We start from the raw sequence: 16294 nt of genomic DNA, 5'->3' as shown, positions 1-16294 counted from the left end.
CGGCGGCTGCACCGCAAGTTGGTCCGAAGATCAGCTTCGGGTGCTGACATTGCAGGCTCCCTGGACAGATAAATGTCCATATATTAAAAGTCAACAGCTACAGTATTTGTAGCTGCTGACTTTTATTTTATTTTTTTCCGAGGCGGAACTCCGCTTTAAGTCCAAAGGTGTAGTAGCTTCTTTTGGTGAAGCGTTTTTGGCCCCATAGACTGCAATAGGGATGCATAAAAATTGAGAAGGTGATTAGCTACACCTGACTGAGTTTACAAGTCATTTGTAGGAGGGTGATCCTTTTTTCAACTCAGCGATTCTGTTTTAGAATTTTTTATTTATTTTTCCTGACATGTTGGTGTTATATCTTTCACTCGGATGTAATAAGTTGCACTAATAAGACAAAAACTGCGTCTGTCTTCATTTCAGGCTGCAAAGCAACAAAATGTGATTATTTAAAAAAGGGGGGGGGGGAGGCGATTCTTTTCTATACCCACTATACGTTCCTATGCCTGGCTCTCTTTTATGCAATGTACTCTGCATCCCATGCCCAGGTTTTTATTTCTTTCATATTAAAAATGGGGGTACACTGTTTTTGTAAACTCCTCCTGTGGTCCACGTCTGCCCCCCACCTGGGCAATCGCTGTCGCTGCTCCACTCCTGTGATCATTGAGGTGATGTGTTCACAATCAGGGCCCATTCACACCAGAACATGGAGCGGGAAAGTCACATTTCTGTGCCAGTTTCTCACTCCACACGGGAACGCCATGCCTTTGATGGCAGCGTGCGGGTCCCATTATTTGGCCCAAAAACACATTTAGCAAATGTGGAGTGTTTGCAGCCACCAAACTGCAAACTGTCCTATTTTCCATCCGTCTGCCGGATCGGATCGGATGAAAATGGACTGTCCTTAATCATCCGATCCCGCCACAGAGGAGAGCGGAGATCTGACAGCTCAGCGGGGATCAACAGAGCGATCCCTGCTGGGCAAGCGGATGGCTGAATACGGATCCGGCACGTGTCAAAGGGCCCTTAGTGTATGAGGGTCATAAGGTTTTACTGAACGATACATATTGTGATAAAGTATCTTTTATGCAATTTATGTGTTGATTGGCCTTTAGACTCCATGCACACTGAAGTTCATAAACTGACATTTTAGGGAGTTTGGGCATTTTTTTTTTAACAGCCCATAAACTCCCCTCTATGTTATCCTATGTGTCCATGCACACATGGACGTTTTTGGATGTTTATCAGCAATGGAGTTTATGAGCTGCCAAATGCTCAAAAACGTGGCTCACCGGTGTTTTTTTAACGTGATCCATTGAATGTTTTTTACCGTGATTTTGATCCATTGAAAAAAAATAAAAGTAAAGAAATAAAAAAAAAAACTCTAACGTGGAAAAACGCTATTGCAAAAACGTTTAAAAAAATGTTGTAAGACTCACTGCAAAGCTGCTGATGTTTTTATAACGTCCAGCGCGCATGGAGCCTTAGGCCCCTTTCACACTGGGGCGGTGCAGACACTGGCAGTAAAACTACGCTATTTTTAGTGGCGGTATTCGGTCACTAGCGGGGCAGTTTTACTCCCTGCTAGCGGGCAAGAAAGGGTTAAAACCACCGCAAAGCGATGCTGCAGTTGCGCTTTGACAGAGGTATAGCCGCGCTGCCCCATTCATTTCAATGGGCAAGAGCGGTATACACACCGCTCCAAAGATGCTGTTAGGACTTTTTTTTAACGTCCTGCCAGCGCACCGCTCCAGTGTCCAGCAGGAGTGAAAGGCGCTATTTTTAGCGCTGTAGTGCCTACAAAGCACCCCCGTGTGAAAGAGGTCTTAAAGTCTCATTATTTATAATGAATCATTTCTATATTAGGACGATATTCCCTCAACACCCAACAAACCTTTTCTTTGCTATACCCATTGTATATCTCTGTTCTCCAATCCCTTGCCTAGACAAAAAATGAGCAGCTAACCTGTGCAGAGCGGGCATAGCCCCACTGCCAGCAGAAAGCTGGTGAATTCCATCCAGGTATGGGCAGAAACATTCCACAACGTAGAAGACACATATTTCATCTTTTACTATGTACATTGCTACACAATGTCACTGTATACACAAATCATCACACAGTAACCATGCAAAAACAAGTGGGTCAGGCTGGGTTCACACCATTGGAAATTGGATGTGGCTTCTGCTGCATCCAATTCACAACAGGAGATTTTGACTTGCTCTCTATGGAGGTGGGTCACATATCTCCGCTGCGGCTCTGGTGCGAATTTGCACAGGAGTCCTGTGTGTCTTTTTGGTCTGCTTCAGGTCCGGATTCAGGCAATAATTTGGGCTGGAATCGGACCTGAATCTGTGAATGAGAACGCACTGGACCCCTGCTTGGAGCCGCATGCGGCGATGGTGTGAACCCAGCCTAAAAGGGACATTGGATACTGAAGTGAGGTCACTGCACCAAGGGCCTGTTCACGCCACAAAAACGCAATCTAGATCCGTTTCGGATGCGTTTCTGCATGCGCATTTTTGGTGTGTTTTTTTTTTTTTTATGTGTTTCTGGATGCATTCCAGGTGTTTTTTTTTTATCCTTTTTTCCATTATACTAGGGTACAGTGTGTTTTTGATGCATTTTACTGCATTCCAGTACAGGAAAAATGCAGCATGTTCTAGTTTTGTTTCTGGAACTGACTGCACTGGTGTGAACTATGCCATTGGAAACCATATAACCTACTTTCCATGCGTTTTTTGATGCAGAACATAAACGCACTGCACTGCATGTAGTGTGAACTGGCCCTTACTCCAGAGACACTGGTACAATGTAAAAGCAAGGTTTTCACAAACATATAGGATCTACTACATGACCAATAAAGAGGATGCAAACTACCACCGGTATACAGAACTGTGCTACCTGCACAACACCAGAGCGTGCAATCAAGTATGATGGATCATATACTAAAATCACATAGAAATTATGTATACAAATATTCACAACATGCCACTGCCCCTTATAGAATAGTCAAGATTTTTTTTTGAATGTATATAATATATAAAAATGAATATGTACATAGATAAAGAATACACTATACATATATAAGACGTGCACACATAGAAATGGAATATGTGCATACATAAAGGATATACTATAAATATACTATGAATGACATAGTATAATAGCATTGCATACATTGAGATGCTGTATCCCCCAGCTATAGGAGATATATATATATATATATATATATATTATATATATAGATATATATAGTGTATATGGAATTTATATAGTGTACATGGAATATATATGTAGTATATATAGTGTATATGGGATTTATATAGGATATATGCAGTATATGTGGGGTATATATAGTGTACATGGAATATATATAGTGCATGTGGGTTATATATGGGCTATATATAGTGTATATAGGCTATATGGAGTATATGTGGGGTATATATAGTCTACATGGAATATATATTGTGTATGTGAATTATTTATAGTGTATATGTGATATGTATAGGATATATGGAGTATATGTGGGGTATTTATAGTGTACATGGGATATATAGGGTACAGACCTAATGTGGGGGCCCCACTGATCACACACACGGTGTCACTTACCATATTCCTCGCTATAAAAGCCAACATGATTGAAGCGGAGAGCCGTCCTCCGGTCCCGGTACAAAGTCCCTGTGTGATATGTCACTCACAAGGACAGGGTGACAAGGGTACAAGGAAACTTCATTGCTGATCGCCAGTACACAACTGGTATTTCCCATAGTGACCAGGGTGGGGCGCAGCGGCCATTTTTAAACTGGGCATGCCCCTTTCCAGGGTTCTCCTACCTGTGGAGGGTTAAACATTAACTCGAGACGCTGTCATGTACATTCCACCTGAACCATGGAATGTTTGCAAATATGACACTACGACATGTTTCCAGTAACAAAAGTGGCGCCCGAGCAGCCGCCATCTTTACTAGTGGCAAGTGTAGCGAGGGCAGAATTTATTTAGTTTTTGTTTATTACTATTTCAAAAAGGAGCAATATTTTATAACTCAGGGACTGACTAACAATTTCTATACAACTTTTTTACATGGCATTTAAAGGGTTTGCCCTCATCTAGGATGGCGAGCGGCTGGTACAGGCGCCATGTATGATGTTGGCAATGCCATTGATTGCGGGGAGAGGGCATTGTGAGGGGAGAGGGGTGATTGAACACAGGAGAGGGTTATGAGGTTGGGCTGTGTATGAGACGGGCAGAGAAGGGGGGTTTATTTTTGGCTAGAACACGGGAGCTGGAAATGGGGGCGTGCCTGTGTGAGGACATGGGGTGAAAGGTGAAAGGTGAGAAGTTCCCGGCTGCAGGAAGATGGCTGAGAGGGAGCAGCAGACAGGTCTGTCACTAGGGGCCCCTACTTGTTATCAGGGTGGGCTTTTGTTACTATGGTAACCAGGGGGGAGGAAGAGAGTGCAGCGTGTACCGTGGCTGCTGTGGAACTAGAAGTCCCAGTATGTTATGTGAGCAGACATGCCTGGCTTCAGGAAAATCCTTCCTTCCCTGGACTCACTTTCTGTCCTCATACCTGTGCTCCTTTAAGGAGCTCTCCACCCAACTTTCTATTAGTGGTGGGAGTAGGGAAGGGTGACACCCTGTATTGCTGTCTGTACTGGGGGGTGGGGTACACCGTCATCTGTCCTGGTCACTGTTGTCACTGGACAGGAACTGAAGGGAGATCCAAAATGTTACCATTGTCCCCTGAACAGGAGTCTTCCGCCTGACATCGGTGACAACTGACAAACCCAAGTCCCCAAACTTCAGAGAGTTTCCTTCCAATGTCCCCAAACAGCGTCAGGGGAAGTCCAAAGTTTTACGCTTGTCACCAAAACAGGAGGTGATTCCTCACTGGAGGGATCTGTTCTGGTGAGTAGGGATGAGCTCAGGCGTATTCGCATGCTCTACGTGCAGAGCCCGCCAGGAAGTTAGTGCAGCGCTGCGCTAATCACAGGCAGCGAGACACTGCCCCGATGTGTGGCTGCAGAGATTGGGCAGTGTCTCACTGCCTGTGATTAGCGCAGCGCTGCACCGATTTACTGGCGGGCTCTGCACGTGGTCCATGCGAACATGCCTGAGCTCATCCCTACTGGTGACAACCAATTGAGGATTTCTTCTTGCTTCCTGTGGAGTCTTTCTGGGACAGGAAGTGAGAGTTACTTCAAATAAACGGCTACAATACCTCACAGAGGTTTCAACTCTCCGCTGCTGTACTCTGAAGTATGGCGGGCTGTTCATATGTAGGCCCCTCATCTGAGCAATTACGTGTGACTAGAGCCTCTGACTGGCCCTGGACACAGACCCAGGGTATGGTTGCCACCTCATCCCTTTAAACCCAAACACATATGAATTACACAGGTTCTGAGGCTGATTAACCGCGTGCCGCCCACCGTCATATGACAGCTGGGCGGCGTGGCTCTCGTTATGCGTGAACGTCATATGACGGCCCTCCAGAAAGACCGCTCTCTCGCGCCCGTGGGAGTTGCACATCGTGTCAATCGGTAGTGTGGTGTGTCAGTCTGACACACCACATCACGATCTCGGTAAAGAGCCTCTTTACCACCTGCTCAGCTGTGTCCAATCATGGCTGATTACGATCTAAAAGGGAAGAGCCGATGGCTTTTCCTCCCTTGCGTCTGACAGACGTGAGTAGAGGAGAGCCAGTCGGCTGCTCTCCTGGGGGGGGGGGGGGGTCTGTGCTGATTGTTTATCAGCGCAGCCCCCTCAGATGCCCACCCTGGACCACCAGGTATGCCACCCTAGACCACCAGGGAAATGCCAATCAGTGCCCAGGCAGCTGCCAATCAGCTGCCTATCAGTACCCATTCCCAGTGCTTATCAGTGCCATCAGTGATGCCTATCAGTGCCATGTATCAGTGCCCATCAGTGCTGCCTATCAATGTATATCAGTCCTGCCCATTGTCAGTGCCACCTCATCGGTGCTGCCTTATCAGTGCCCACCAGTGAAGGAGAAAACATACTTATTTACAAAATTTTATAACAGTAACAAAAGAAAACTTCGTTCTTTTTTTATTTGTTTAGCAAATCATAAAAAACACAGAGGTGATCAAATATCACCAAAAGAAAGCTCTATTTGTGGGGACAAAATTATACAAATTCTGTTTGGGTACAGTGTTGTATGACCGTGCAATTGTCATTTAAACAGCACCAGTGCTGAAAGCTGAAAATTGGCTTGGGCAGGAAAGGGGTGTAAGTGCCCGGTACTGAAGTAGTTTAGTAGTAGAATTGGTGCAGATAAGGCAGTGAGTTTAAAGAAGAGTTCCACCAACATTTTTTTTTTCTTTTTAAAGTCAGCATAGGAAAAGTGCACATGTCCCTTTAGTGCTTAAAGCAGAGTTCCGGCAAAAAAAATAAAAATCAAAGTCAGCAGCTATAGATAGTGCAGCTGCTGACTAAAATATGGACACTTACCTGTCCAGGGCGGTCGCGATGTCCTCACCCAAAGCCGATCTGGCTCTCGGGTGGAGGCCTCGCCATCTTCGTTAAGACAATCAGGAAGTAAAGCCTTGCGGCTTCACAGCTTGGTTCCCTACTGCGCATGCCCGTCCTCGCTGGTCCCTGCTTTCTTCTGGGACCTGTGTCTCTCCCAAAAGACAGCGGGGGGGGGGGGGGGGTGGGGGGCACAGAAGGGCCAAACATGGCGTAGATCTCCATGGAGCCTGCGGCGATCTTTGCCTGGAAGTGGGAGCAAATACCTGGATGGTATCTGCTCCCCCCTGAAAGGTGGTAAATGTGACACCGGAGGGGGGGAGGAATCCGATCAGCGGAAATTACATTTTTGGGTGGAACTTCACTTTATCACCTTAATAGGCCACAGAACCTGTGTATTTCATATGTGTTTGGGTTTAAAGAGATGAGGTGGCAACCCTAAGTCCAGGGTCAGCCTTCCTACCCAGAACTGGATTCAGGCAATAGTGCAGTTTGTATGTGGCCTATGCTATCCACCCCCTTTGCCAGTGAGAATGTGACCTCACAGTCAGGGCTTGTTCTCACTACCATGCACATTTCTCTGTGTGCCATGTGAACGTGCCCTTCACCACCTTATGAAAAACATTGCAATGCTTACTTTTTTTTTTTTTCTCAAACTTTTATGAGCTGCAACATGTTTGGGAATGTTATAGTTCAGATCAGCTGCGCAAAAATGCAAATTTGTATTTTTTTTTTTACTTCTTTTATTAAATTTACACACACCACTGCAGCGTAGACCGGGGGAACTGAAACCAGAGAACATAAAGCCAATGGCCTTGTCCTTGTGGTGGGAATACTTTGGACTTAGATTTAGGCATCATTCACTTTAGTGCATCTCCAAAGTCGCACGATTCTCTGGACCAAAGTTGCATCAAAGTAGTGCAGGCACCTTTTCAAAGTCGCACTGATTTGTCGCAGCCAAGTTGCACAAGTATGAATGAAGACTAATGGCGCATACACACGGTTGGAGTTTATGTCAGAAAAATCTTGGATAGTTTTTGCAACGGAATTCCACTAAAGCTTGCATACACACGGTTGCACAAGTTCTCGGAACTTTTGACCGTCAAGAACGCAGTGACGTACAACACTACGACGAGCCGAGAAAATTAAGTTAAATGCTTCAGAGCATGCGGCAAATTGTTTCCTAGCATGCGTAAGAATTTTGCGCGTCGGAATTGCTGCAGACGATCGGAATTTCCGTTCGAAACTTTTTCCAACCAAAAAATTGAGAACCTGCTCTCAATCTTTTTGCAGCAAATGTCCGATGGAGCATACACACGATCGCATTTTCCGACCAAAAGCTCTCATAAGTCTTTTGCTGGCGGAATTTCTGATCATGTGTACGTGGCATAAGACTGCAGTCACACTGACTTTCAATACAATGCAGAGAAAATGAATACATTTCCATTCATTTTATGCATGTTTTAACACGCTTTAGGGTGTGTTAAAATGTGCTGCATTTTGATGGATTCCTGTGAAATCACATCTTGTGGGTCACAAAATAAATCACAAAGCAAACCTTTTTTTCTTTACTTGCACTGCATTGATGTGCATTTTACACGCATTGACCTGTTATTTTTCCATACATACAATGCAACGTTGTAGTGTAAACAGGATACATAAAAAAAAAGTTTGTTTTTTAGGTGTCTTTGTGTTGACCTGTGCTGAGACACAGATCAACGCACTAGTGGAATCAGCCCTAAGGCTGCATTCACACGTGAGCGATTTGGTAGTGCCATGGATTTTGCGGTTTTTTTTTTTAGCAAATTTTAGTGTGTTTTTTGCATGCAAAACACCCGTGTTTTTTTTTTTTTTTTTTTGGCGTATTTAGGGTGTCGTTGAGACTGAATGGCACCCAAACACACATCACGTGTTTTTCTGCATGTTTTCTGCGTTTCAGGAAACAGACACAGAAATGCATGTTTCTGCTATGCCCAGCTGTTAATGGGGCCTTGAAGAGGAAGTTAACCCTGATGGGTTTTACTTCTTCATTATTCCCCTGCAAAGTAAAAGGATAATTGACATGTTAGCCCATTATGTTGCACTTGCCTGCAAACGAAGCCCCCGATGTCTCCGCTGGGATATCCATCTTCACCCCTCTTCCTTCCGGGACCACAGACTCCAGCTTTGTGACTGGCCGGTGTTTTGTGATGTCACTCCCGCGCATGCACGTGGGAGCTGGCAGTCACACCACAGGCCCTTTAGAAATGGAGCGATTGTGCCCTTTCTTCAGTGCGCATGCGACGATGACATCGGCACAAGCATATATGGTAAATATCTCCTAAACCGTGCAGGTTTAGGAGATATTTCCAGTACCTACAGGTAAGCCTTATTATAGGCTTTCCTGTAGGTAAAAGTGGTGTACCTAGGTTCACATCCACTTTAAGGGTTAGTTCATATTTAAAAAATGTGAAGATAATGGATGTCTGTAGATATAAACAAACTGTGCAGCTCTGACCAAAGTTGAATGATGCCCAAGTCCCGACCTCCACATTTTATATATACTGCGGTATGTAAGGCTCTCGGCACCGGATCACGTACATGTATATGATCCGGCTCTTCCGGGTAGGGGGTGAATGCACCTGCCACCCCGGCTGTGCTTCGGTTAACTTCAGCACATCCAGGACCCGCTGATCGGTGGAGCTAATGACAAGAGAGGGCCCTGTGTGGGTAAACACCAGAGACAGAAAAGGATGGGACATAATGTATTCCAATGGAGCACGTGTTTCGGTGACAACTGTGTAATAAGACCCCTTTCTCACTGGGGCGGTGGATCCATTGGCGCTAAAGCGGTATAACCGCACTGCCCCATTGATTTAAATGGGCAGGAGTGGTGGAGGAGCGGTATACACCGCTCCAAAGCTGTGACGCCTGCAAAGCGCCCCAGTGTGAAAGGGGTCTTAAGGCTGGATGCATTTTTTGTGCTTTTTCATTTTGCAGATTTGCACTACAGAACGTGTTCTATAGGAATCCATGGTAAATGGACTGTAGTGCAAATCTGCAAAAAGCACTAAAACTGCATAGGTGTGAATCCAGCCTAAGGCCGCGTACACACGGGCGGATTGTCTGCCCAACTAAGTTCGTCAGACAATCCGACAGACAGTCCGTCCAACTTTTAAATGAACGGACTTGACCACACACGATGAACAGACAGTCCGCTGAAAGCTTGCGCGATGACGTGTACAGCACGTACGACGGGACTAGAAATACGACGTCCAATACACTGCAATGCAACCTTCGGCGTGTAAATCCTTTCTGAGCATGCGCCATACTTAGTCCGTCCAACTTGCCTACACACGAGCGGACTGTCCGCTGAAACCAAGTTTGGACGGACAAAATTACGGAAATTCCGAAAGACTTAGTCCGTCAGACTGTCCGCTGAAAAAAAGTCCGCTGAAGCCCACACACGAGCGGATTGTCCGTTGAAACACGTTTCAGCGGACTAAGTTGGGCAGACAATCCGCCCGTGTGTACGCGGCCTAAGAGAAGTTTTGCTTCACTTTGTAGACATTTCCTCTTAGTTCCTTTTGTTTCTACAGAGCAGAAAGCAAAGGTAAATCTCTCAAATGGCAAACATATGGCAGAAAATCATGACGGGCCTTTTAAGCATTCAGTACTCCAAAATGGAAAAAAAAAAAATCACTTTTAGATATACTTTAATCACTTATGTATATTTTACAACAGCGTAGTGGTTGATGTGTCTTTCTGGAGTACTTCACACTATTGCGATCACAGACATTGCGATGTCTAAGTTGTATGGCTGAACTCACATTGGATTCGCAGGAAAAAAGTGCAGGGATTATTTATTTTTTTTCCCCCCGCACTGAAATCGAATCACATAGGTGTCCTCACCTATGCAATCCAATTCCTGTGCGAGTTCACAGTTTGTACTGTGATCTGTGAACCGATCTGTGGGTGTCATTAACAATGTAATGACACCCGCAATGGTTCGCAGAAGGCAGTGTTAACTGCCTGCGGGAGATATGCGATGCAGGAACCAGCGCTGTAATCGCGCTGATTCCTGCATTGTATCAGTGTGAACCTAGGCTTAAACGGCGCTGCAGAAAACGCACATGGGTGGCCAGTGCCTCTGTGAATGGCTGTGATTTGAGCTGTCTTTGGATGACTAGGACAGCTCCATCACATCCAGATTGTCTTCACCATTACACCTTCTTTGTGTGTAAGAAACTTAACTTACTGGAATAACATAGTAATCATCATTATTTTTTATTTTTTTTTACTTTTTAGCCTAGGTTCACACGACTGCGATGCGATGTACTGCGAATTTGATCCATTTTTTTGTCCTGTGTGAGGAGCAAATTTTCCTTGCAATTTGAGGTGGACAGGTGTAAATTTACTGCGAATTTCAGGAGGCAAACCGCAAACAATTTGCAGAGATGCGCGTTTACTGCAAGTTGAGTTGAAGCCTATGAAGATAAAATTCGCACTGCACCATAGGAATTCTCATCGCACCCACAGTCAACACACACGACTCATATATTTATTTTTTTCGCATCAGTGTGAACCCAGGCTTAGGAGACCTTTATTAAGCCATTTCACCATTGGGAACCCAGACAGCAACAGAAACAAGATTAGGTATTGGGACATGTGATATACTCCTACTTGCTCTGGGTTAGCAGCTTGCGATTTATAGGAGAAAGTGGATACTACATGCAGGATGTCAGAGTGATTACTCCATACTAAGTCTGCATTTTTCATTCTATTCATAAAATGTAGAGTCTCTGGTATCCTTTAACATAGCATTTCTCAACTGTTTTACCCCAGAGAAACCCTAATGCCGTGTACACACAAGTGGACTTTTCAACGGACTAGGTCCGACGGTCTTCCCAATGGACTTTTGGCGGAGTTCTGACTGACTTTCCGAATGAACGGACTTGGCCACACACAATCACACCAAAGTCCGATGGATTCGAACATGGTGACGTACGACCGGACTAGAATAAGGAAGTTCATAGCCAGTAGCCAATAGCTGCCCTAGCGTCGGTTTTTGTCTGTTGGACTAGTATACACACGAGCGGATTTCTCAACAGGAACTGGGTCCGGCGGAGTTCCAGGGAAAAAATTTGAAACATGTTCTATTTCTAAAGTCCGTCAGATTTTTGGACAGCAAAGGTCCGATGGAGCCCACACACGATCGAATTGTCCACCGGATTCGTTCCGTCGGATCTTTGCTGTCAAAAAGTCCGGTCATTAGTTTCCAGGTCTTGCGGAAGTTCTGCTAAAAAAAAAAATGATGGTCAGTGGGAAGAATGCCTCATTTACAGTCAGCTAAATAGATGATTGGTGTCATGCTGCTGACTATGCCAAGTGGAATTGGACCCAGAATTATGGAGCCACCATCAGATGCTAAGTCCATCATACATAGCTCAAAGAACCCCTAGTGACATCCGGAGGAACACTATGGTTCAATGGAGCCCTGATTGAGAATGATTGCCTTAGGTTGGCCATACTTTATACAATTTTTCTTGCACAATTTTCCTTTAGATTTAGCAAAACCATATAATATGAGGTCAAATCTAAATGCTTTCAATTTTTATCCAATCGGGCAGGCACTTGCATGTAATGTATGGCCGGCTTTAGAGTGATCTCTACTTAACGCTGCACCAAAATAGGAGAGGACCCATCACATTACCTGTCACAGCAACAACAAATGGGGTTTGCTTGCTTTAGAACAGTGGTTCTCAACCTTGTCCTCAAGTACCCCCAACAGGCCATGTTTGCAGGTGTTCCTTTATCTTGCACAGGTGATTAAAATCGGAGTCAATAGCTTGGTATTTTGGACAGCTTGTTAGGCCCCTTTCACATGGGACGGATCTGTAATGATCCGCCCTGTGATGATCCGCTAGCTCAGCGGGGATCGCTCCGTTGTCCCCGCTGAGCCAGCGGCGGACAGGGCGGTCTCTGCACACTGTGCAGGGACCGCCCTGTCAGCTCTCCGCTCTCCTCTATGGGGATCAGATGAGCACGGACCGTCTGTCTGTGTTCATCCGATCCACTCTGCAGACGGATAGAAAAATAGGATTTCCCCCCGTCTGCAGAATCGGACAATTGCGGAGGCGGACGATATCGGGTGTCTGCGGATGTTCATCCGCAGACAACCGCTATCCCATACGAATGCATGTATGTCCGTATTTCATCCGCAAACGGATGGATGAAATACAGACATACTGTCCGCATGTGTGAAAGGGGCCTATATCTAATAGAAATTCCCAAAGCAAGGCCTGTTGTGGGTACATGAGGACAGGATTGAGAACCACTGCTTTAGAGCACCGAAGTAAACAGCATGGAAAGGCGCATTGGTAAAGCACATTACTGTGGTTCCTGTGTTGAATGCAAATCAATTACAACCATTTTATACATTATATGTAGTAAGTGCTTTTCTTCTCTCTTACAGGCTCCCACCATGAGGATGATGTTCTTCCATCCCTTGTAGGACATACCTATATCGTTCCAAAGAAAGAGATCAACACTGTTCCGGACATGGCCAAATGGAAACGCTCTCAGGTACAGTCTATTTTCAGTTTTGCTGTAGAGATTAAAGTGATTGTCATGAGAGATGTATGGGGGGGCTACCGTTGCAGACTTTCTTCTGATAATGCTAGATCGTGGTGTTCAAACTGCGGCCCATGGGCCAGATGTGGCCCTTTGCTTAGCTTTTATCCAGCCCTTGGGGCACTGTTCATCCCATTGATATAAAACACTATTCCTCCCACTAATACGAGGCACTATTCTCCCTACTTACACTAATGATGAGGCGCCATTCCTTCCACTGACAGCAATGATGGGCCGCTGTTCCTCCCACTAACACTAATGATGGGGCTCTATTACCCCCAGTACTACTAATGTTGGGGGTTTATTACTCCCAATTCTACTAATGATGGGGTTCCATTACTCCCAATACTACTAATTAGGGTTGCACCAATGCTAGTATCAGTGCCGATGCAGAGTATTTGCACAAGTATTCGTACTCGTGCAAATGCACCGATACCTGATACCGACACTTTCAGGCTCATTCTTTGAGCTGTCAGTGGGTCTCCCATATTGACAGCTGAAGTGTTAAAGAAGTCCGTTGGAGCTGTCAAAAAAAAAAAAAAAAAAAGCAGGCAGCAGTGTTTATTAACAACATTGCTCAGTGCTGAAACACTAAAATAAAAATAAACATTGTTTATTTTTGAATCTTTCTGTTTCTTCATCTGCAGATCAAAGGGATGAACAAATGTTCCTCTGTTTAACCCCTTATAAACGCTTAATTTATTCAAATCAGCCTTAATTAACTCCCTATTCTCCTCCATTTAATTATTTTCCTGCCTTTTTTTTTTTTTTTTTTTCACATCCGTTTTATAAACGATAAACAATTAAAACCTTTTTTTTTATTTGCTTTGTTAGTGAATATTTTTACACATATATATTTACACATTTCTCATTGAAAAAGTGCAAAATTAAAAAAAAAAATTGATTTACCGTATATACTCGAGTATAAGCCGAGATTTTCAGCCTCTTTTTTGAGGCTGAAAGTGCCCCCCTCGGCTTATACTCGAGTCATCGCTGTCTGCCCGCTCGATCAGCGTGTCAAGCAGACAGACAGCGGCCATTCTAGAATTCAAAAGCCGCGCCTCCGGCGCCGCCTTCGCCTGTGATAGGCGGAACACTGAATTTCCCAGCAGCCTGTGTTCCGCCTATCACGGACATCGTATCATCCTCGTACTACGGACGAGGATGATACGATGTCCGTGATAGGCGGAACACAGGCTGCTGGGAAATTCAGTGTTCCGCCTATCACAGGCGAAGGCGGAGGCGCGGCTTTTGAATTTTACAATGGCCGCCGAGGCGCCGACTAAGAGGGCACGGGACGGAGGCAAGGCAAGGCACGGCACGGGACGGGACGGAGGCAAGGCAAGGCACGACACGGGACGGAGGCAAGGCACGGCACGGGACGGAGGCAAGGAGGCAAGGCACGGGACGGAGGCTCGGGACAAAGGCTCGGGACACAGGTAGGCTGGACACACACACACACACACACACACACACACACACACACACACACACACACACACACACACACACACACACACACACACACACACGGAGACACACACACACAGGGATGGATGGATACACACACACACAGGGATGGATGGATGGATGGAGACACACACACACAGGGATGGATGGATGGATGGATGGAGACACACACACACAGGGATGGATGGATGGATGGACACACACACACACAGGGATGGATGGACGGACACACAGGGATGGACGGACACACAGGGATGGACGGACACACAGGGATGGACGGACACACAGGGATGGACGGACACACACACAGGGATGGACAGGCATGTCTCACCCTCGGCTTATACACGAGTCAATAAGTTTGCCAGTTTTTTTGGGGGTAAATTGGGGGCCTCGGCTTATATTCGGGTCGGCCTATACTCGAGTATATACGGTATTTAATTTGTAAATAACTTTTCAATGCTTTGTACCATTGCTGACAACTGAAGTGAAAACAAAACAGTAGGTAGGTATCAGTAATTGGTATCGGCGAGCACTAAAAAGAAAGTATCGGTACTCGGTGGGGGGGGGGGGAATGCTATTGGTACATCCCTACTACTAATGATGGGGATCCATTACTCCCAATACTATTGATGATGGGGATCCTTTACTGTCAATACTACTAATGATGGGGTTCCATTCCTTCCACTAATACCAATGATGGGGCTTTATTCCTCCTCCTACTGAGCATTAGTCTGACATATTGTCCACTCCCACTGATGCTGGGGCTATATCTACCCCCAGTGGCCACAGTTTGACCTTCCTAAAATCTTAAGGACTGTAAACTGGCCCTTTGTTTAGAACGTTTAGAGACCCCTGTTCTAGATGCCTGGTAGTGTCTGACTTAAAGCGGGAGTCCGCGTTTTTTTTTTTTTTTAAAAGCCAGCAGCTACAAATACAGCAGCTGCTGACTTTTAAAATAAGGACACTTACCCGCCCAGCGCGCCCGCGATGTCGGCACCCGAAGCCGATCTCTCGATCGTCACTCGGGTGCTGCCGCCGCCATCTTGGGTATGGGAATCGGGAAGTGGAACCTTTCGGCTTCATTTCCCGGTTCCCTACTGCGCATGCGCGAATCGCGCTGCGCAATAAGGATGGACCCGCTGCCTCTGGGATCTGTGTGTTTCCCAGCAGGCAGCGGGGGACTTTCGGAAAGGGGCGTAGATCTACGCCCCTTTCCGCAGAGAGCTATCCCGGAAGTGGGTGCCTATTACCTGGATTATCCAGGTAACTGCACCCCCCTCCCCCCTGAAAGGTGCCGATCGTGGCGCCGGAGGGGGGGAGGATTCCAATGAGCCGAAGGTCCACTTTAGGGTGGACCTCCGCTTTAAGCATGTTTGAGTCACATTCCTAAAACAAGTATTGTCAGTGCTAATTACTGCTATGCTTGTTCTGGGTCAGCGATTCAGACTGCATTATAGTAAAAAACTGAAGCCAAAAAAAAAAGTTGCGCAAAGAGTGTCACCAAATAGTAAAAAAGAAGGATTTTTCAGTGACGGCTGCACTCGCAAAATGTCCACACAAATATTATATATCTCCGCTCCGCTGAGGGGAGAGGAGGAGCGCCGCCAACATACACAATAAAGCCGAGTGTACTCAGCTAGATTTGGCTCCTCTTGCAGTCCCGCCCAGTCCCGCCCCTATGATGTACATTAGACAGATCCAATGGTGGGACTGGGCGTGACTGTG

At 45.8% G+C, this 16294-nt stretch overlaps 2 protein-coding genes across 4 annotated transcripts in view; one reads left to right on the top strand and one right to left on the bottom strand.

The window, feature by feature from the left end:
• Positions 1 to 3912, bottom strand: part of CRAT (carnitine O-acetyltransferase) — an 82250-nt gene extending 78338 nt beyond the window's left edge. For 2 of the 3 annotated variants that reach the window (XM_077478490.1, XM_077478496.1), the window contains exon 1: positions 3608 to 3912. Coding sequence is in view for 1 of the 3 variants with exons in the window: in XM_077478483.1 (XP_077334609.1) it covers positions 3608 to 3634 (27 nt within the window). In the remaining 2 variants the exon portion in view is untranslated. The remainder of the gene's footprint in view (positions 1 to 3607) is intronic. The other variant, XM_077478483.1, reaches the window with a different exon arrangement.
• Positions 3913 to 4225: 313 nt separating this feature from the next.
• The window catches only part of PTPA (protein phosphatase 2 phosphatase activator), a 175024-nt gene continuing 162955 nt past the window's right edge, over positions 4226 to 16294 (top strand). The window contains exons 1-2 of the mRNA XM_077478505.1: positions 4226 to 4379; positions 12942 to 13051. Coding sequence (XP_077334631.1) covers positions 4355 to 4379; positions 12942 to 13051 — 135 coding nt within the window. The 5' untranslated portion in view covers positions 4226 to 4354. The remainder of the gene's footprint in view (positions 4380 to 12941; positions 13052 to 16294) is intronic.

This window comes from Lithobates pipiens, unplaced genomic scaffold (genome assembly GCF_037356315.1).
Source record: "Lithobates pipiens isolate NorthernLeopardFrog02 unplaced genomic scaffold, aLitPip1_a1.2 Scaffold_1, whole genome shotgun sequence".
Taxonomy (NCBI): Eukaryota; Metazoa; Chordata; class Amphibia; order Anura; family Ranidae; genus Lithobates; species Lithobates pipiens.
This window is presented reverse-complemented; position numbering and strand designations above follow the sequence as displayed.